General features: G+C 45.1%; 3 protein-coding genes and 1 pseudogene across 3 annotated transcripts in view; 3 read left to right on the top strand and 1 right to left on the bottom strand.

Moving 5' to 3' along the window:
* The window catches only part of LOC136486473 (SWI/SNF complex subunit SWI3C homolog), a 112,701-nt gene that overhangs the window by 3,088 nt on the left and 86,978 nt on the right, over positions 1–22,635 (top strand). The gene's annotated exons all lie outside the window — the stretch shown is intronic.
* Positions 1–22,635, top strand: part of LOC136488374 (SWI/SNF complex subunit SWI3C homolog) — a 30,325-nt pseudogene that overhangs the window by 2,998 nt on the left and 4,692 nt on the right.
* On the bottom strand, positions 17,654–18,965 carry LOC136487181 (SWI/SNF complex subunit SWI3C homolog). The gene is made up of 3 exons (XM_066484311.1): positions 18,878–18,965; positions 18,603–18,685; positions 17,654–18,136 (listed from the first exon to the last, which is right to left on the bottom strand). The coding sequence occupies exons 1-3, from the start codon at positions 18,963–18,965 to the stop codon at positions 17,654–17,656; spliced, it is 654 nt and encodes a 217-aa protein (XP_066340408.1).
* LOC136486474 (ABC transporter C family member 2-like) lies at positions 20,547–22,453 on the top strand. The gene is made up of 5 exons (XM_066483377.1): positions 20,547–20,843; positions 20,926–20,977; positions 21,096–21,203; positions 21,346–21,461; positions 22,248–22,453. The coding sequence occupies exons 1-4, from the start codon at positions 20,818–20,820 to the stop codon at positions 21,400–21,402; spliced, it is 243 nt and encodes an 80-aa protein (XP_066339474.1). The 5' UTR covers positions 20,547–20,817; the 3' UTR covers positions 21,403–21,461; positions 22,248–22,453.

Below are 22,635 nucleotides of genomic sequence, written 5' to 3'. Positions count from 1 at the left end.
GGTTGGATGTAGCCGTATACTGACATATTTACTGAACTCCTAGTGCTTTCAGTTATATAGTACTACAATATTGGGCGAAGGCGAACTGAGCATGCTGAATGTTGGTCCTCTGTGACTGACCTTTTTTGCAGCTTCCAGCAAACTATACTCCCTCCAGTTTCATCTGGATGAGTATCGATTAATGGTTCAGATTTCAGAAAGTAGTAGGACTATTTGGGCAGTTGGGCATGCCCGGCCTCTATTAGTTCCACATTCCAAAATAAAAAAATACTAGACTGAAACAGACACTGATGCATGGATTCTCGTCTGATCCTTGTTGGTTTTCCCACGGCAACTGGCATTAGCTCTTGTTTGCAAGAAGCCGGCAGCGAAATTCTCCAAGGGCCCAAATGGGGAATAAGTTGCGATAGTTGGTGTAGTTGTAGTAGAGGGAGGAGTTAAAGCACCCAAATGGGGAATAATTTGCAAGAAGCATGAAAAAAAGTTAAAGCATGAGGCTTGGTTGCTAAAATTGCTAACTGTCATCTGTCAGTAAATATATTATATCACTTTAGATGACACTTCAAGCATCTTACTAGCTGCAAACCAATGATAGTTTCAATTTAGAATTCTCTATTACAATTTATCCATTTTCATTATTTGTTAGACTGTTAGCAGATACTTTCTGTTTAAAAATAGCTATTTCCTATTGTCATTTGTTAGCACCTCAATTTTGACTACAAATCTGCCAAAACATTACTATTCTGTCAGGATAACTAAAAACCTGGCCAGGACACTAAATATCAGATAATGCGATTGTCCCAAATAGAGGATTGTATGATACATATAAGTCCACTAATGATCATGGCATACGTTGTAGCTGTAACAGATAGTGCACATGCAAATGTTAGCAATCTAAACATGCACTGACTATATGCGTGTCTCAACTTGCAGGTTTTTGCCGCCGCTCCCTGCCCCGCCCTGCCGCTTGGTTCCACCTTGCCCTCCTGCCGCCCCACAACTTCGAGTTTCCGTGCTTTTGCAAGGTGAGGCATAAAAGACCCTTCTTTCCATATCATGTTCGTATATCACGTAACCTAGCTAGGCGTCTCCCGTTCGAAAGAGATACGGTTGGAAATATGCAGATCTTTGCATATCTATAACCGTATCTGTTTCGAATTGTCCACGTTTTTTGGACAGCCCGAGGATGTGTAGATGCGGTTAGTTTCCATGCTCTACTCCAATCCATGATAGAGTTTCGGCAGCATCTCCCTGTTATTTTCCGGATACACAATCTCCCTTCCAGAACGTGTATTTGGAGAACAGCGGGGAGGTGCTGCTGAAATTCTGTCTCGGATAGGAGTAGAGCATGGAAACTAACCCCATCTATACATCCTTGGGTGGGATTAGGACCTATCTTCACCTATTAGATACTATTGGAACGTGTAGATGCAACGTGATTTTTTATATGACTCGCTGATATGCTAGAGGATGGATGACCGTGAGTGGATGTACACGGGCCGCTCTAGTCAGACTTCGTTGACCGCTGAATGGATTGACAAGACCGATACTTTCTTGGAACGGGCATTTGCAAGGGTTAAAGGAGCTAGTGTCATTTGGTGTCCCTGTAGCAAATGTGCAAACACACGTCGGCAAACCAAGGTGGTCATGGGTAAACATCTTTGCAAGAATGGATTTACGGCAGACTATACCAGGTGGATCTACCATGGTGAAGCAGATGGTGGGAGAGACGAGGTTGTGAGACAACGCATCAAGGAATATGATGGGGATGCCGGGGTAGGAGACATGTTAAATGACTATCATGAAGCACACTTCGATGAAGGACGTAGGGAGGAGGAGCTAGAGGCTACCGCAAAGGTGTATTACGACATGTTGTCTGCGGCACAACAACCCCTTCACGGGCATTCCAAGGTTTCTCAACTGGATGCCATTGCACGCCTAATGGCCGTGAAGTCCCAGTTTAGCTTGAGTCGAGACGCCTTCGATGTTATGCTCACAGTTGTTGGCAGCCTGCTCCCGGATGGTCACATCTTGCCAAAGAGCATGTATGAGGCACAGAAACTCCTTCGTACACTTAAGATGCCATATGAGCAGATACATGCTTGTCTGAAGGGATGCATCTTATTTAGGAAAGAGTATGCGGAAGAAAAGTACTATGTGAAGTGCGAAACGTCTAGGTTCCTAGAGGTAGACTCTGGTGATGGTCAGAAGAGGCAGCTCGCAATCCCCGTGAAGATCCTACGGTACCTTCCTTTCATACCGAGGATCCAATGGCTTTACATGACTGAGGAATCCATGAAACAGATGACATGGCACAAAAACGGGCGTCGATACAATCCTGAGAAGATGGTACACCCATCCGATGGTGAAGCCTGGACAAGGTTTGATGAGATTCATCGTGAGAAAGCTCTAGAGGCTCGTAATGTACGTGTTGCGCTGGCAACAGAAGGGTTCAATCCTTACGGAATGGCGGCTGCCCCGTACACCTGTTGGCCCATGTTCGTTATCCCCCTCAATCTCCCCCCTGGCGTCCTCTTTCAATGACAGAACATATTCTTGTCGTTGATAATTCCAGAACACCCGGGGAATAATATGAGTGTGTACATGGAGCCTCTGATTGATGATTTGGTCCGTGCTTGGGAGGAAGGGGTATGGACATATGACCGAGCTACAAAGACAAACTTCAAAATGCATGTTTGGTACCACTACTCCCTGCATGACTTGCCGGCATATGGGATTTTCTGCTGCTGGTGTGTTCACGGGAGGTTCCCATGCCCAGTATGCAAGGCTTCTCTGATGTTCATTTGGTTGACGAAGGGTGGCAAGTATTCTTTGTTCGACAAACATCGACAATTCCTCCCTCCTGACCATCCATTCAGACTAGACATCAAGAACTTTACGAAAGATGTCGTAGTTACAGACCCTGAACTGCAGATGATGACAGGAGTCGCGGTTCGTGCTCAGTTAAATGCTCTCAAGGTCAATAAACAAGAAGGTGGTTTTGTGGGATATGGCGAGCAACATGCTTGGACTCAGAAGTCGTGCTTGTGGAACCTACCCTATTTTGATGATCTTCTTCTTCCACATAACATTGATGTAATGCACACTAAAAAGAATACCGCTGACGCAATTTTTGGTACAATTATGGACATTGCTGATAAGACAAAGGATAACATTAAGGCTAGAGTGGATCAAGCGAGTTTATGCGACAGACCAAAGCTGGACATGGCGCCTCCTAGAGCCAGCAAGTCATGGAGAAAGCCTAAGGCCGATTTCGTCCTAACAAGGGCTCAAAGGAGGGAGGTACTAGAATGGTTTCAAACGTTCATGTTGCCTGATGGGTATGCAGTGAATCTGAAGAGGGGAGTGAACTTAGCTACTATGCGAGTCAACGGGCTCAAGAGTCATGATTACCACATATGGCTTGAGCGCCTACTTCCGGTGATGGTTCGAGGCTATGTCCCTGAGCATGTCTGGCTGGTGCTAGCGGAGTTGAGCAATTTCTTCCGCCAGCTTTGTGCCAAGGAGTTATCTCGTACCGTGGTTGCAGAAATAGAAAAAATGGCGCCTATGTTGCTCTGTAAGTTAGAGATGATTTTTCCACCCGGCTTCTTCAATCTGATGCAGCTATGATTCTGCATCTCCCATATGAAGCACGAATGGGGGGGGTCTGTGTAGGGCCGTTGGTGCTATTCAATTGGGAGATGTCAAAAGGTTCTTCGAACTAAATGTAAAAACAAATGCAAAATTGAAGCATCCATTGCAGAGGCATACATTCTGGAGGAGGTTTCAAACTTCACAACAAAATACTATGCTGACAACCTTCCTATCGTGCATAATCCACCCCCTCGTTACAATGCCAGCGAAGATGAATCGAGCCTTAGCATTTTTCGAGGGCAACTCGGAAGTGAAAGTGGTGCGACCCACAAGATCTTGAAACATGAAGAGTGGCGCGCTATCATGTTGTATGTGTTGATCAACCTATCCGAAGTGTAGCCGTACATGCTGTAAGTTCTCAACAAACTTGTTCTCAAGTAGTCACTATTCTGTGTCCAACTCCCATGTTTCTCGTTGGTACAGGGAATTTCATCGTCAATTCTGGCGTGAATCAAGGGAACTTACCCCATAGAAAGCTGAGACCCTTCTCAGAGAGGGTGCGGGAAATGGAATGCCCAATTTCATTTCTTGGTTCAAACAGAAGGTACAGTCCAATTTAGCTTGTACTTAGTTTGACATTACAACATGCTCGTACATGCAAATAATATAACGAACCACCCTGCTTGAACTTGCAGGGCCAAACTGATGCGTCTATGAGTGCTGAGTTGAGACAGGTTGCCAATGGCTATGCCTATAGGGTCAAGTCATTTACCGGTTATGACGTGAATGGCTATCGCTTTCACACAACAAGCCACGAGCAGAGTCGGCCCAATCAAAGAACCACAAATACCGGAGTTTTTACGCCGGGCATTGATGGGGTCGAGTACTACAAAAGACTTGAAGAAATATATAATTCATGTTTCATGGTTCCAAACCTCTTAATCCAGTCATATTCAAATGCCATTGGTTTGATCCATCAGTAGTGAGACGGACCCCTAATCTTGGGCTAGTCGAAATTCGACAATCATCCGTCTTACCAGGAGACGATGTCTATATTGTGGCTCAACAGGCCACGCAAGTTTATTATCTCTCATACCCGTGCCAAACCGACGACCGTCTTAAGGGTTGGGATGTTGTGTACAAGGTATCGCCACATGGTAAACTATCTGTACCAAACAATGAGGATTACAACATAGACCCCAACACATGACGGAGAGTTCTTCCAAGAAGATGGGCTCGAAGGGAGTTTTGAGATAGACTTAACCGAAGCTTTCGGAATGGAAGTAGACAATGAAAGGGTTGCTGACGAGGACACTGGAGACGAGGTTCAGAATGTGAAGGACTTAGAATTACTTCAGCGATTACATTTAGGCAATGACAGTGATGACGACATTCCCGATCATGATGATTATATCGACACACATGATAGTGATGATGAGACTTATGATCCAGCTAATCCCGATCATGATGATTATTTCTAATACATGTATGAGTCATACTAATTTATTTATTATTTGTCATATCTTTCTAAGTATGTTTTGTTTATCTATGTTGATTGGTTTACTCTTTTTAATTGCAGGTGATTGAATAATGGTGGGCGGTACGAGGAAGATCATAGCGCTTTACGGAAAGATGCCAGCTTTGGGTCAGCTTCAGGGAAAGGTCAAGGGAGGGGTCGAGGCAGGGGTGGAGGGAAGGGTAAAGGGGCGAGGCCCCCATCACCTGTAGCTCCCTCGTCATCGTCTAAGGAGGAGCTACCTTCCACGCACGCCTCTGGTGACGAGGAGGAGGTACCTTCCGCGCACGCCTCTAGTGACAAGGAGGAGGTATAGGAGGAGTAGAAGCAGGTGGAGGAGGAGGCAGTGGGTCCCGAGGTCTGGTTGCGAGGTCCCTCGACCCTCCCGAGACGACCGATATCTCTTGAGAGACGCCGGATGGATGGACCCTCTGGGAAAAAGTAAGTAACTTTAGATGTTCTCAATAATTTTTTGTTTGATATATTGAAAATTACAATAGAAACTAATAATTTGTCTTAATCAATTGGGCAGGGGTTGGATTAAGGTCAGTGGGGGTGATCACAACCGCAAGGTCAACGACATCCTTGGCCTTTTGTGCAGGCTACACTTCCCTGACTTAGTGCAGTTCCGCGAAGAGCTGCAACCGGCCTACACGTGGGACCACTACATCACCGCCCTCGAAGCCGCTGATCGTGACGACAGGGTATTCCCCAACAAGGCGGAGCGGGTGAAGGGCGAGTTGTGGGTAAGTATTTCTCGCACTACATTGCTTAATACATCACATCCACTGGACATTCTTGAAGTAATGATTGTATACATCGCGTCTATATGCAGGACTTCTACAGATGTTAGGAGGGGTACGAGGCCAAGGTGGCCTCCATCTTTGAAGAAGCCGCCAAGAAGCTCGTGAAGGACATGCACTACGAGGCGCGCGTCCAGGCCATCATCGACTACTATGCTCAACACAGACGGATGAAGGTTAAAAAAGAAGAGGCAATAACAATGAACCTGACCTGGGAACAATTCTTACAGGTACATATAGAACATTAATACTTACTTTTTATGAGATTAATTACGCTTAATTTCATTTTTTTCATGTGTCATACACTTGATCACGTAGGTGCCTCCGTACTGGTGCGCCTAGCATGCCTAGTGCTGGGAATACATGGTGGACAAGTGGGTGGAGCCTGGGTGGGTGGAGACGCACAACGCTTGCCGGGACCAATATTTGCTGATGCCACGTGCATCACAGCATCAAGGCAGCCTGAGCCTCGACGAATACAGGGAAAATGGGTACGTGAATTCATTTCTTTATTCTAACGCTCAATTCCACATAATTTCTAATCATTTTGCATTTTTGCCGCAGTCGCCGTCACATGATGGCCAGCCTTGCTCCCAGGTCAAGGCATGGATTCTGTCCAAAAAGGGCAAGGCGACGGCAAACATCGACTTCAACCCGGAGGACCCGCCCGAGGCGTACAGCGATCCCAGCATCCACAGCCGCATTAGTGAGTACACGGTGATGGCAAGGCTGGTTCATGGGCCACAGTTCGATCCGTGCACCGAGGATCTTGATGGAGAAATCGTGATGAGGGTGGGAGGAGGCAAGAAGCATGGCCGGCACTGGATTGGCGACAGTACACTCGACACGGCCTCTCACTACTGGAAGCAGAGACTTTGCCGAGTGCAAAATTCTTTACCGAGTGTAAAAAATCGGGCACTCGGCAAAGACCTTCTTTGCCGAGTGCTGCACTCGGCAAACACGGGCACTCGGCAAAGGACTTCTTTGCCGAGTGCCAGACTCTTGGCAAAATGTCTACACTCGGCATAGGCTCCACGCGAAATAGTGTTCGATCACGGCCTTCTTTGCCGAGCGCCTGCTGTTAGGCACTCGGCAAAGATTTGATTTTTTTTTAAAAAAATTTCTTTGCCGAGTGCCCCAGATCTGGCACTCGGCAAAGATTTATTTTTTTTTAAAATTCTTTGTCGAGTGTCTCAGATCTGGCGCTCGGCAAAGAATTTTTTTTAAAGAAAAATACTTTGCCGAGTGCCCCTGGCACGTCACTCGGCAAAGATTTAATTTTTTTATATAATTTCTTTGCCGAGTGCTCCTATGGATGCACTCGGTAAAGAGGAATTTTTTAAAAAAAATTTAAAACAATCTTTGCCGAGTGCCTTATGCCTGGCACTCGGCAAAGACACCCTTTGCCGAGTGCCATGCCCCGGCACTCGTCAAAGTTTTTTTTGTTTTTTTGTTTTTGGCCTCCAATTTTTTGTGCAGCCCTTTTAAAGCACCAGGAACTCCTAGTTATAATTTGGGGATTTTTTGTGGCTTTTTGATATATTTAGTTACTTTATTTCGTTTACTTGAATTTTTCTGAAAAATAGAAATTTGAACTGCACGTGGTACGAATAATAGAGTTTAATGATTCGAAAATTGATAGTCATGTTAGTGAGTGTTGTGAGAGGCTGTATCCAGGAACGGACCTGAAATTTCTGACATCTTGTTCACGAAACATGTCCGCAAAATTGCGTATGAAGTGTTTTTAAATTCTATAAAAAGCAAACGAAGTCCGAAAATCATGAAACTTATTGAGATGTCGTAATATCATATGTGGAGGCTATGATAAAAATTTCAAAAGATTTCGTGTACATTGTCACGTACGATACTTACAAACCAGGACATCTCTACATGTGAGATCTGATATAAAAAAATTATAAAAAAAATTATAAAAAAATTCCTCTTTGCCGAGTGCATCCATAGGAGCACTCGACAAAGAAATTATAAAAAAAAATCTTTGCCGAGTGCCGTGCCAGGGGCACTCGGCAAAGTATTTTTTTAAAAAATTTCTTTGCCGAGCACCAGATATGAGACACTCGGCAAAGAATTTTTTTTAAAAAAAATTAAATCTTTGCCGAGTGTCAGATCTGGGGCACTCGACAAAGAATTTTTTTAAAAAAAATCAAATCTTTGTCGAGTGCCTCCCTGATCTGGCACTCGGCAAAGCCGTGGGGACTTAAGCATTTTGGGCCGACCAGGCAGTCAGAGCCAGCCAGCCCCGCGCCCACGCCTGCCCTCGGCCAGCCCTGCCCCCGGCCGGCCCTGCCGCCGGCCACGCCGTGCCCTCGGCCGGCCATTCCCTGGGCCGCGCCGCCCGCTACCCACGCGCCCTGCCGCTGGCCGCGCCGTGCCCCCGGCCGGCCCTTCCCCCGGCCACGCCGCCCTGACCCCGGCCGGCCCTGCGCCCCGGCCGTGCCCTACCCCCGGCCGCGCCCCGTGGAGTGCCCGCCCCGACGCCGTCCATGCCCGACCCCGTCCCCGACTCCGGCGACCCTGACTCCGCCCGATACCGACGCCGCCCACCCCTACCCCGGTGCCCGTCAGGTATGCCTTCTCACTTATTATTGTCGAGGTAGTGGTAGTTGTAGTAGTATTAGTTGTACTAGTGTTAGTAGTAGTACAACTAGTGGTAGTATTAGTAGTAGAATTAGTGGTAGTAGTAGTAGAAGTAGTGGTAGTAGTAGTACAACTAATGGTAGTAGTTGTAGCAATAGTGGTAGTAGTAGTAGAACCAATGGTAGTAGTAGTAGCAATAGTGGAAGTAGTAGTACAAGTAGTGGTACTACTTGGATATATTCTTCTACATGGATTGATATCCAAACTACATGGCTTCTCTTGAACCATATGTGATTGTCGGCCATCGTGCCATTGTTTTTTGTAGGTTTTGGAAACCTCACCGTGAAGGGGAGGTTCTGCCGAAATTTTTTGTAAATGACAGTATTTTGTTCCATTTTTGTAGAGAAGAGCCCGTCGGAGTTGAGTCGGAGTTCTCGCCACCATGCCGGTCTACCTGCACCGCGTCGTCTCGCCACTACACCGACCCACCACGGCCCCACTAGCCTGACTCCGCCGCCACCCTAGGTATAACCCCTCTTTTCGTATCATGGTCATAGATCGCGTAACCCAGTTAGGCGTCTCCCGTTCGAAAGAGATACGGTTGGAGGTATGCAGATCTTTGCATCTCTATGACCGTATCTATTTTGGATTGTCCACGCTTTTTGGACAGCCCGTGGATGCGTAGATGGGTTAGTTCCCATGTTCTGCTCTGGTCTGAGATAGAGTTTCAGCATCACCTCCCTATTGTTCTCCGGATACACACTCTTCTTTGGCAGGACGTGTATCTGGAGAACAGCGGGGAGGTGCTGCCGAAATTCTATCTTGGATAGGAGTAGAGCATGGAAACTAACTTCATCTGCGCATCTACGGGTGGGATTAGGACCTATCCTCACCTATTAGACAGTAGGAACACCATGTAGATGCAATTGATGGTTACATTACTCACTGATACATATGTTAGAGGATGGATAACCGTCAGTGGATGTACACAGGCTGGAGAAGTCAGAGTGATTACACCACGGAATGGATGAACAAGACCGATGCTTTCTTGAACAGTGCATTTGGCAACGGTGCTAAAGGACATTGCCTAGTTTTGTGTCCCTGTAGCAAATGTGGAAACAGGAGAAGGGTAAACAAGGTGGAAATGGGTAAACATCTTGTGAAGAATGGATTTACACCGGACTACACCCGGTGGGTCCACCATGGTGAAGCCCATCGTATGAGAGAGGAGGTGGTGAGACCATGGGTGGAGGCTTTTGATGCTGATGCCGGGGTAGTAGACATGTTAGATGACTTTCACCAAGGACAGTTCGATGAGGGACATGAGAAGGAGGAGATGGAGGCAGCCGCACATGCGTTCTATGACATGATGGACTTGGCACAGAAACCCCTTCACGATCGGTCAACGGTGTCTCAACTGGATGCCATTGGACGCTTAATGGGGTTGAAGTCCGAGTTAAACTTGAGTCGACCTGGCTTCGATAAGATGTTGGCCGTGATTGGCACCCTGCTTTCGGAGGGCCACATTCTGCCAAAGAGCATATACGAGTCACAGAAACTCCTTCGAGCACTTAAGATGCCGTATGAGCAGATACATGCTTGTCCGAAAGGGTGCGTCCTATTTAAGAAAGAACACGAGCATGCAAAGTTCTGTCCAAAGTGTAAATCCTCTAGGTACCTGGAGGTAGACTTTGATGATGGCCAGAAGAGGCAACTTACGATCCCCATGAAAATCCTACGGTACCTTCCATTCCTACCAAGGATCCAACGGCTATACATGACCGAGGAATCCGCGAAACAGATGACATGGCACAAAAATGGCAAATGGTACAATCCTAACAAGATGGTACATCCATCCGATGGTGAAGCTTGGATCCACTTTAATGACAAACATCGTGACAAAGCAGATGAGGCTCGTAATGTATGTGTCGCGTTGGCAACAGATGGGTTCAATCCTTATGGAATGATGGCTACCCCATACACATGTTGGCCCGTCTTTGTTATCCCCCTTAATCTCCCCCCCGGTGTCTCCTTTCAATGACATAACATATTCTTGTCGTTGATAATTCCTAGACACCCAGGGAGTAATATGGGTGTGTTCATGGAGCCCGTGTTTGATGAATTGGTCCATGCTTGGGACAAAGGGGTATGGACATACGATCGAGCTACAAAGACAAGCTTTAAAATGCACGTTTGGTACCACTACTCCCTGCATGACTTCCTGGCGTATGGGATATTCTACGCCTGGTGTGTTCATAGGAAGTTCCCATGCCCAATATGCAAGGAAGGTGTGAGGTTTATTTGGTTGCAGAAGGGTGGCAAGTATTCGTCGTTCGACAGACATCGTCAATTCCTACCTCTTGACCATCCATTCAGACAAGACATCAAGAACTTTACGAAAGGTGTCAAAGTGACAAACCCTACACCGCGAATGATGACTGGTGCCGAGGTTCATGCTCAGATAGGTGCTCTCATGCCTAATGAAGAAGGTGGTTTTGTGGGATATGGTGAGCAGCATATGTGGACTCATATCTCGGGCATGACGAGGCTCCCCTATTTCGATGACCTTCTTCTACCACATAACATTGCTGTAATGCACACTGAAAAGAATGTCACCGAGGCACTTTGGGAACACTCATGGACACTGAAAAGTCTAAGGACAACCCAAAGGCTAGAGTAGACCTAGCAGTGTTGTGCGATAGACCAAATCAAGAGATGCAACCTCCTAGTCATGGCAAGACCTGGAGAAGGCCTAAGGCCGATTTCGTCTTGAAAAAGGACCAAAGGAGGGAAGTACTTGAATGGATCAAGAAGGTAATGTTCCCTAATGGGTATGCAGCGAATCTAAAGAGGGGAGTTAACTTAGGCACTCTGCGAGTCAACGGGCGATGGTTCGAGGCTATGTCCCGGAGCATGTCTGGTGATGGTTCGAGGCTATGTCCCAGAGCATGTTCGGCAAGTGCTGGCAGAGTTGAGCTACTTATTCCGCCAGCTTTGTGCCAATGAGCTCTCTCGGACCGTCATTGATGACTTGGAAAAAGCGGCACCCATGTTGCTCTGTAAGTTGGAGAAGATCTTTCCACCGGCCTACTTCTTGTCGATGCAGCATTTGATTGTGCACCTCCCATATGAGGCACGGATGGGGGCCCATGCAGAACCGTTGGTGCTACCCAATCGAGAGATGTCTAAAGACTCTTCACAAAAAATGTAGAAATAAAGCATGAATTGAGGCTTCCATTGCAGAGGCATACATTCTAGAGGAGGTGTCGAACTTCATAGAGAAATACTATACTGAGAAACTTCCTAACGTTTATAATCCACCCCCTCGTTACAATGCTGGCGAAAATGAATCGAACCTCAGCCTTTTCCAAGGGCAACTCGGAAGCGCAAGTGCATCGACCACTAAGCAATTAAAAAATGAAGAGTGGCGCAGTATCATGCTATATGTGTTGACCAACCTTGTTGAGGTACAACCGTTCATTGGGTAAGTTCTGAACGAACTTGTTTCATTTCGCCGTATGTCCTTGTTTCTTCGTCCAACCCCCTTGTTTCTCGTTGGTACAGGGAATTTCTTCGTCAATCCTAGCATGGATCAAGGCAACCTACCCCACAAGAAAATGATACCCTTCTTTCACGGGGTGCGGGACCAGGGAGCCCCGATTTCATTTGTTGGTTCAAACAGAAAGCCCAAACTGATGTGCCTATAAGTGATGAGTTGAGACAGGTTGCAAACGGCTGTGCTGTTAGGGTCAAGTCATTTACCGGTTATGACGTGAATGGATATCGTTTTCACATAGCAAGATATGAGCAGAGTCGGCCCAATCAACAAACCACAAACAGCGGAGTTGTTACATCCGGCACTGATGGACTCGACTATTATGGAAGAATTGAAGAAATCTACGAACTATCATTTTATGGTTCCAAACCTCTTACTCCTGTCATATTCAAATGCCACTGGTTTCATCCAGGTGTAACGAGATGGACCCCTAAGCTTGGGCTAGTTGAGATTCGACAGGATTCCGTCTATCTAGGAAAAGATGTCTACATTGTGGCTCAACAGGCCGTCCAAGTTTATTATATGTCATACGCGTGCAAAGACGCCGAGCATCTTAAGGGTTGGTCTATTGTGCACAAGGTATCACCACACGGTAAACTACCTGTCCCAAACGATGAAGATTACAACTTCAACCCAAACACATATGATGGAGAGTTTTATCAAGAAGAGGGGCTACAAGGGAGGTTTGACATAGACTTAACCGAAGAGATAGGAATGGAAGTAGACAATGAAAGGGATGATGACGAGGACGCTGGAGACGAGGTGCGAAATCTGAAGGACATACAAATGCTTGAGCGATTACATGTGGGCAATGACAATGAAGACAACATTCCTCCTTCGGATAGTGTTGATGAGTTGGACAATGTTGATAGTGATGACGAGACCAATGATCCAGCTAATCTCAATCATGAAGATTATTTCTAATACATGTAATACTATGTTTTTTGTAATTATGTTTTGTTCATTTTTGCATATATTTCTAATACATGTATTACTATGTTTTTTGTAATTATGTTTTGTTCATTTTTGCACCTATTTCTAATTACGTCTTGTTTTTCTTTTTTATTGCAGGTGATTGAACAAAGATGGCGGGCAACCGTCATAGGTCCGTGAACTCAATTTACCAAAGACCACGCCGGCCGTAGAAGGGGGTGGAGGGGGCGGCAGAGGGATCGAACAGGAGGAGGAGGAGGACCGCTAGCCGTAGGAGGGCGCCGTCTCCTCCCACGCCACGTGAGGAGGACCGCCAGCCACAAGAGGAGGTGGCGCCCATGGACGAGTTAGACGAGGAGCTGGTTCGGCAGACGGAGGAGGAGGAGGAGGAGGAGGAGGAGGAGGAGGAGGGAGGCGGCAGGCACGGGTTCCACTTCCTCCAACTCCTCTTCGAGAGTCTACTTGCGAGGTCCCACGAGCCTCCCACAGGTTCCGCTTCCTCACCAACGCCCAGTGATTCGCCCCGAAGGACAAAAGTAAGTAAATGTATATGTTATCACCACTACTTCATATGATATGATGAAAAAAACTAATAATTTTTCTTAATCACTTGTGCAGGAACTGGGTGGTTGTGTCAGGTGGTAGCGCACGGCTAGTCAATGGCATCCTGGGTCTTCTGTGTAGGCAACATTTCCCCGGCATTATCACGTACGCATCGAAGACAGAGCTGGCCTACTCATTTGATCACTACGTCGTCGCCTCCGATGCGGAGTACCCCAACAAGGCGGCGCGGGTGAAGGCAGAGTTTTGGGTAAGTCTCCCTCGCACAACATTGCTCAATACATCGCATTCATTGGACTTTTCTTGAAATAATGAATGGATACATCGCTTTTGTATGCAGACTTATTACAGATGCGTGGAGGGATTTGAGGCCAGGGCGGAGCAGGTGACTACCAAAGCCTGTAAAAAACTCGTCATCGACATGCATCACGAGGTGCGCATCCAGGCCATCGTAACCTACTGCAGGTCGAAGCTTGGAGAGAGGAAAACCAAGAAAGACGCAAGAGAGATGCAGCTGACCCAGGAGCAGTACCTTGAGATAAATGAAGAACATCAATATTGATTCGTTTTGAGATTAAGTTGGTTTAATTTGATCTTCTTATATGTCCAATACTTGATGACGTGTAGATGATTCCCTGGTGGTGCCAAGCGTATCCCGAGTGCTGGGCGATGATGGTGGAGAGGTGGTTCACGGAGGAGTACCTCAAGATGCACAGGGATACCTAGGACCGTCGTTTGCTGATGCAAGGTCCAGCACACCATCAAGGCAGCCGCAACCTCACCGGATACAAACAAGCATGGGTACGCGAATTGATTTATCTATTGTCACGTTCAGTTCTGCCTGATTTCTAATCATCGTGCTGTCTTTCTCGCAGTCGACGTCACATAGTGGCCAGGCTTGCTCGGACTTCTAGGCATGGTGTATGGCCCACAAGGACAAGGCGATGTCCGACGTCTCCTTCAACCTGGAGGACCCGCCCGAGGCATACACGAACCCGAGCGTCCACTCCCACATCAGTGAGTACACTGAGGTGGCGAGGTCGCTCCATGGGTCGGACCACGATCCGAGCACCTAGGACTTCGATGGAGAGGCCGTCATGAGGGTGGGGCAAGGCAAGAAGCATGGGTGGTTCTGGCTTGGCGATGGCGTCATCGACACGGCCTCTACTCCCTCTCTCTCCTAGATCCGAGCACGGAGCACGAGCGAGAGCCTGACCATTCGCACACGGTCGACCGCTGCACAGCACCGGGTCGACGCACTCGAGGTTATTCCTGTTTTACTCGTCATACATTGATCTTTACACACCTTAATTAGCTTTGCATTACTGAAACATTGGAGTGAAATATTGCAGGCCCGGCTGGAACAAGAAATGAAGGAACGTCAGGAGCTGGGGGCCTAGCTGGAGGCTGAGCGGGCCGAGCGGCAGGCCCAGGCGCAGAGGCTGATGGACATTACAGATATCCTACAAGGGCTTGGGCAACGTATGGGCTTGTCTCTACCACCTAGGCTATTGGTTCCACCTCCGCCTCCGTGTCCTGTAGCTGTAGCTACTCCTGTGAGTATCAAAGTTTTTTACTTTCGCTTGTGCTTTGCTTGTATGGCCTCTATGTTCCTAGTTTAGCTATCAAAATAATCTTGTCTCACATGCAATCTTTTCTCCTTTGTGCAGTCTCCATCTAACGGTGGTTTGAATAATCCACCTCATGCACCTCCGAATGATGCATCTAGGCCTTCACTACAGTCGCAGTGGCTGAGATGAGTGCATGTTGTATTTTTTACATTTGTTGTTCACTTAGTGATGGACTTGTGATATACTTATGGACTTTGATGGACTTGTGGACTTATTTGAATGGACTTGAGCACTTATTATTATATATTGTGATGGATGTGATATGGGCGGATGGATGAGATATATATGTGATGGATGAGATATATATGTGATATATGTTTGTTTGAATGTATTTGTCAAGATGGAATGTAAAAATAAATAAAATTTGCCGTTTTGGGTCACTTTGTCGAGTGTTGCACTCGGCAAAGGACCCCTTTGCCGAGTGCAATGGTCACAGCACTCGGCAAAGCTGGAAAAATGGGCGACCAGAAAATAGATTTTCCAGCTTTGCCGAGTGCACTGACCATAACACTCGGCAAAGAAATTAAAAAAAAATTAAACTTTGCCGAGTGCCGGCCGTAGGGCACTCGGCAAAGAATTTTTTTTTTTTTAAAAATTGAAAACTTTGCCGAGTGCCATCCATTGGGCACTCGGCAAAGAAATTTTTAAAAAAAATAAAAAATCTTTGCCAAGTGCCTTCCGGGTTGACACTCGGCAAAGAAATTTAAAAAAAATGAAAAACGTTTGCCGAGTGCCCGATGGCTAGCACTCGGCAAAGAATTTTTTTTAAAAAAATAAAAACACTTTGCCGAGTGCCTGTAGGGTTGGCACTCGGCAAAGAAAATTTTCAAAAAAAATTAAAGCTCTTTGCCAAGTGCCTTTCGGGTTGGCACTCGGCAAAGAATTTTTTTTAAAAAAATAAAAAATCTTTGCCGAGTGCCTGACGGGTTGGCACTCGGCAAAGAAATTTTTCAAAAAAAATAAAAGCTCTTTGCCGAGTGCCTTCCGACTTGGCACTCGGCAAAGAAATTTTTTAAAACAAATAAAAAATCTTTGCCGAGTGCCTCACGGGTTGGCACTCGGCAAAGAAATTTTTAAAAAAAAATTAAAAGAATCTTTGCCGACTGCCTGCAGGGTTGGCACTCGGCAAAGTTACCGTCAACGGGACCGGCACCGTGACGGTCGCTTTTCTTTGCCGAGTGTCCCCGGGGCACTCGGCAAAGCCTTTGCCGAGTGCCCGATAAAAGACACTCGGCAAAGAGGGCTTTGCCGATCAAATTTTTGCCGTGTGTTCTTTGCCGAGTGCCGCACTCGGCAAAGGCTTTGCCGAGTGCAATTTGGCCTTTGCCGAGTGCCTCAGGCACTCGGCAAAGAACCTGAATCCAGTTGTGTCTACTCCCACTCTCTCCCAGATCCGAGCAAGGAGCACGAGCGCGAGCCCGGCGATACGCCCACGGCCAACCGCTACATAGTTCCAGATGGAGGCTCTACAGGTTATTGTGAGAGATGCAGCCCCACCGTTGAATCCGCACCTGGTTGTTGGGAACGATTTTTGTGAGGAGGAGAAGAAAACCGTTTCCCTGCTATCTTATTGATGAGCTGATGTGTTGAATAAGTTTTCACCCAGTTGGTTTAATGATAAGCTTGAATTTAAATCGTGTACTTTTCATGGCAAGTTGCTAATGCTTTGCAGGTTGACATGAATTATTAGTTCATCTGTACAGTGATAGTTTAGTTGCTGATGCTGTGCAGGTTTTTTTTTAACAGATGTTGTGCAGGTTGACATGAATTATTAGTTCATCTGTACAGTGATAGTTGATGCTTCTGCGTCATTTTCTCGTTTTACATAATTCAACTTATCCTTAGGCTTAATTTGGAAGCAAGGGGAGCCCATTTCAGGGAGGGAAAACCTCCCATAGATAACTAAATATCTTATTCAAATGACATCCCCATGGTTTTCTCACCCTGAAAAAAGTTAGCGTTTCTAAGAGGATTTGAGTTTCTAAATTAGGCCTAAATGGCCATGAATACATACTCAATGTTGGCAAATATTACAGTGAACCTTTTATAGTTCTGATTAACAGTATATTAAATATTTTAGTTTGGAAAAATGAGTACCATTTGTAGTTTTTTTTCTGAAAAAAATACCTTAATAACACCATAAACTTATTGAATTATTATATACATATATTCAATGAAATAAGTACTCAGGGATACATAGGAAATCATATCATGTTCAAAATATAAATTTATTTTGACTGGAGCAAGTATTTTGCATCTCCCCTGCACTGGGAAGGAGAGGTGACCGGGTAACGAAGGTACACAAGGGCACAGCAATATGGGGACAATATAGGACCTAATAAAAAACTTATATGACAAACACATACATCACATAAATGAATTACAGTGATGTGTTTATAAATGATATAATGCTACATCTGACAAATCTAAGCTGAGTAAAAAATTCTTACGAACAATTCCCCTATCCTGCACTAGAATTGTTTCCAGAAGACGATCTCAGCAACTGATGGTGGTTAGGAGCGATCGAATTGGGCACGCCAGAGTTGAACATGATTTTTGATGCCTGTGGCGATGGTTGAGTCTGGATGGCTGAGAGTGGTAGGCGAGGGCCGAACGAGAGCATCTGCGGTCGCTGGTGTAGGAACAGCATCTGAGGCATCTGAGGATGCCCATGCCCCTGCATGTTGGCATATGTGGCTGGCATGCTGGTCTGTAGCATGGAGCCTGGCACACGGACTGGTCTGGGGCTCATGCCTGCTGGATTTGATGGCATGGTGCTACTGCCCCCTGGTAGACCGCTTCCGGTGGGACCTAATAGGGCTGACCTCATCCTGACTCGTTCAGCTGAAATCCTCTGTCTAACCCTTTCTACTTGCTCACATTCCTTCAAGAGCAAGGTCTCAACTTCTGCAAACTGCTTCAGCTTCAACTCCAATCTCTTTAACTGCAAATTGAGTGTTGCAATATCAATAAGCCATCCTCAGCAAACAACATACTAGAGTAAGTGTGAATAAGGGTCTATCAAAACAACTACCATGCTGGTACCAGAAAATTTAACCCTACTCTGACTTGGATCCAGCAAAAAGGCTCATTCATACTATATACTATCAAGCTAGGCTAGGAAACAAAACTTAGTTCCAGGAGTGCCAGACTGCTTTTCTAATTTAATTAAACAGGCAACTCAGATATCAAGGGACCCGAAAGTCTTAGCCGACTTCTAGAACCTAATACCAGTTTTCATCTAACGATAAGTCAGATGTGAAGGGACTCAAACAAGTCCAGCGCCAAGCATGCAACAACAAATGGTCCAGTTCAGTAGAAATCTACCACCCCTAAATCAGCGGCTTGACTCAGTCACAACAAATGGAGACAGCTGTGCATGCAAATCAGATGGCGAAACCCATACTAACCTGATGATTTATTACAGTAGCAGCTAGCCTTTGAACTTCACGTTCCTCTTTATCGGCAAAGAGCTTAGACTTCATTGCTGCTGCTGACAGACATGCATCACATAATTGATATTGGAAGGGAGCAGGTTTGAAGGTCCAATTCCAGCTTCACTGGCCAATGCCACAAATTTGCAATATCTAGATCTCCGTAGCAATCCATTCACAGGTGTTATTTCTTCACTGGGATCCCTGACCTTGTTGAGTGGCAGCAGCACGTAGCCTGCTGTGTGCTTAACACCATGTTGCAACTAGCAGCAGCACGTAGATATGTGGATGCTTGCTAATTCCCTTATTTTTAACATGCAAGTAGCCTGCTGTGTGCATAGCACGAATTTAAGTGTTGCATTAGTGTTGAATGTTGTGATTACAATTACAGTATGCTGTAGATGCACACCTTTCGATACTGAAATTCACTTTGGAATATGAAGTCTAACACTGTTAAAAAGGAAGCTAACATTGTTTCGAATACTTCTCTTTTGTGCAGAATCAATCGGCAGCATCAAATAATCAGTCTCAAGACCCGGATTTGTCGCAGAGGTTCCAAGGGCCTACGCAGTGATTGCATTTGCATTGTGGCTTATTGTGACTTAGTTGTGACTTGTGATGATGGTTTATTGTAAATTGTGATGATGGTTTATTGTGACTTGTGATGATGGTTTATTGTGAATTATGATGATGGTTTATTATACCTGTGACATATAATTATGCATGTGATGATGTTTTATTGTGAATTGTCATGGTTTTTTGTGAATTGAGAGGGGTCCGTTATATGTGACAGATTAGTAAAAAAGGGGGGGTCTTGGTCGCTTTGCCGAGTGTAACACTCGGTAAAGAGAGGAGTTGCCGAGTGTCAAGGCAAAACACTCGGCGAAGAGACCATTTCCTATCATTATGGAAACCTTCTTTGCCGAGTGTTTTGGCTTTGACGAGTGTATTCCAATGGACACTCGGCAAAGTGACCATAAAATCTGACTATTGCACTACTGGAAACCCATCCTTTGTCGAGGGCTTCTGGGTTTGCCGAGGGCTAGATCTCGGGCACTCGGCAAAGGCTCTATTTGCCGAGGGCCAGCCCCAGGAGCCCTCGGCAAAGATAGGCCCTCGGCAGAGAAACGGCCCTCGGCAAAATAAATCTTTGCCGAGGGCCTAGCCCTCGACAAATTGGCTCTCGGCAAATATGGCCAGATGGGTCACGGCGGCCACTGGCGTCAGTCTTTGCTGAGTGCCCGCCGTCAGACACTCGACAAAGATTTTTTATTTTTATTTTAAATTTTCTTTGTCGAGGGCCATTGGCCAAGCCCTCGGCAAAGATCCCCTTTGCCGAGGGCCAGGCTAGGCCCTCGACAAAGATTTTTTATTTTTATTTTTAAATTTTCTTTGCCAAGGGCCATTGGCCAGGCCCTCTGCAAAGATCCCCTTTGCCGAGGGCCAGGCTAGGCCCTCTGCAAAGATTTTTTTTTTGGTTTTTTAACCCAGTTTTTTTGTGGTGCTATAATACATTATTTAAAACTCAATTTTAAAATTTGGGCTAATTTTGACTTTTTTGATATATTTCCCTAATTTATTTCTTTTCGTTGATTTTTTTCGAATATTTCAAATTTGAACTGCAGTTGGATGGAATAATGCAATTTAGTGATTCAAAAAATGTTATTCATGGTATTTGGTGTATGTTGAGTTCCTATTCATGAACTCGCATCGAATTTTGGGCATCTTCTTCACGTAACATGACGAGGAACTTGTCGGAAAAGTGTTTTTAAATTATATAAAATCCATACGAAGTCCGAAAATCATGAAACTTGTCGAGATGTCATGTTATCGCATGTGTAGGCTGTGGTAAAAAATTGAGAAGGTTTCGAGCAAGTTGTGACGTCGGATGCCTAAAACCCAGACACCTGTTGTTAGAGGTTTGCTTCTCATTCCATGACATTTGAAGCCAATAACATGGAAGTGCTTATTTATGTATCTATGCACAAAATTTTGTATAAATTGGTAGAGATTTCTTTTCATCAATCACTCGCCCCCATCATTAATAGTGCTACTGAAGTCCATTGATTCTGGAACAGACAGTGTGATTATGTATATCTTAACATGCCTTAATTATTTGCTTTGAACCATTTTTTTTTCTTTTTTTGACAGTCTACGAAAAAAGGTGATCCATCTCGGAACGGGTACATCTATGCCTTCTCAATTTTTGCAGGAGTGGTATGGATCATTTTCATTTCCTTCAGGTGTATTTGAACTTCCAACCAACAATTATGGTACTTATGACTCTTCTATTTTTCAGTCAAGGGGGGTTCTTGCTGAGGCACAGTACTCTCAGAATGTCATGCGTGTGGGTAGGCATCCTTGGAATCACTTGTTCCACTTTCTTGAGATCACTCTTCTACTTAGGTTGGCTTGGGAATCATTCCTGATTTGTTATAACACGTGGTCTGAACTTTTGTTGTTATACAGATTGCAATTGTTTTCCACAACTCGTTGCGATTAACTAATGATAGTCGTAGGAAGCTTGCTTCTAGGAGGATTACCAATTTGATTTCAACTAACGTGGAGTCCCTTCAGGTATACTTTTGTGTTGGACTTGCTCATTGTTACAAAGGATGGAAGGACTGAAGGAAGAAGTGACATGTGTGGATACCATGCATGCTGGCCATTCCTGTCCATCTTTTTTGCACCCTTCTAATTTAGATTTGTACATTTGCAGCAAGTGTTCCTTGTCCTTGTCATAATCAGGGAGGTGTGCTTCACATCAAGGCCATAGATCACCACAACATGCTGACGTGCTGAACTGAACTTCAGGAATAGCTAAATAACTCCTAGGTGAGATGCTCCCCCCCTCTAGCACCTGTTTATCTTTCTTTTGATATAAATATGACAAATTTTATCCATCTAGATTAACAAGAGATACAAGTATAGTAGTATACTGGTTTTCATTCTTGCTAGGCACTTTTGCATGTCCTTCAACACAGCTCACTCTCACTCTCTGATTAGTAAAAATAGGATCTAAAAGGTTCAGATATAGCTGCACCCAGTTATGCTTCATATTAGAGCTTGGTTTTTGTTAATTTTGAACAAATGGACATAAGGAATATTCTTCCTTTCTTTCTTGGATGGATTACTAAATTTAAAGTCTAGCTACATTTTAGGGAATGCCTTTTTACTTCAATCACTTTTTTCACGGATGTGCAAATGCCATGCATTATTAAGTTCTTTTTGTGCCTATCCCTTTGAGGCACATGGAGAATAATAGGTATTGATCTGCTGTAGTTGTAGGTATTGAAATTAAGTTCTTTTCTCAAGTTATTATATTGTTTGCAATTCTTCCAAGCATATGATGCCAAACATGTGAAACAGATATTTTCTTACCAAGTTTAGATCTTGGTGATTGGCAAACAAATATCTTCTTACAAATATTTTAGTTATTTGATTTATCTAGCGTTAGCACGGGCATTGTACTATTTGAGATCGGTCATTGCTGCTCTGTGAATTCTTATCTGCACTGCACATCCAGTAATTGCCGTGATAATTGAACAATACAACGCAAAAAAGGGAACTGAACTGATATTTGGTACATCATAACTATACTTGTATCATTATTTCTTGCAGTTGTCAGGTACTCAGGTCTCATGCAACACACAACAGGGGAACAGGCATGGCTTCTTTTTACAACAGGATGCTCGGATCACAGTCACAAGTGCAATCGCATCTGTGAAGGCAAGTGTTTCTGTACATCAAGGTGGGGCAACACAGCAGTGGACCCAAGGAATGACAAAGCAGACAATAGACCAGCATTAATTAGAGACGAAGCCACTGTGCGCGGATTACTCACACATGCAATCTCTGCTCCTTTGTGCAGCCTCCGTTCGCGGGTTCTAATCATCCCGGTAGTGCGTGTAACACCCTAAATTTTACAACAATTGAAACTAGGGAAAAATTGATTTACTAAGCATTTTTGTGAGCATTTAAGTTTAGGAAGAATAATAAAATTTATCAA

The sequence above is a fragment of the Miscanthus floridulus genome, chromosome 10 (assembly GCF_019320115.1).
Source record: "Miscanthus floridulus cultivar M001 chromosome 10, ASM1932011v1, whole genome shotgun sequence".
Lineage (NCBI taxonomy): Eukaryota > Viridiplantae > Streptophyta > Magnoliopsida > Poales > Poaceae > Miscanthus > Miscanthus floridulus.
Note: the sequence above shows the minus strand (reverse complement) of the source record. Positions and strands in the feature narration are given on the sequence as shown.

Bases quoted from the DNA above. Each gene is read 5' to 3' on its own strand.
- LOC136487181 (XM_066484311.1), bottom strand. From the start codon at position 18,965: ATGCACACAGCAGGCTACTTGCATGTTAAAAATAAGGGAATTAGCAAG. The intron at 18,686-18,877 runs GTTAAGCACACA...CATGTCTGTCAG, and splicing joins GCTGCTAGTTGCAACATGGT to CAGCAGCAATGAAGTCTAAG. The intron at 18,137-18,602 runs GTTAGTATGGGT...CTCAATTTGCAG, and splicing joins CTACTGTAATAAATCATCAG to TTAAAGAGATTGGAGTTGAA.
- LOC136486474 (XM_066483377.1), top strand. From the start codon at position 20,818: ATGCCTTCTCAATTTTTGCAGGAGTG. The intron at 20,844-20,925 runs GTATGGATCATT...TCTATTTTTCAG, and splicing joins TCTCAATTTTTGCAGGAGTG to TCAAGGGGGGTTCTTGCTGA. The intron at 21,204-21,345 runs GTATACTTTTGT...GTACATTTGCAG, and splicing joins CTAACGTGGAGTCCCTTCAG to CAAGTGTTCCTTGTCCTTGT.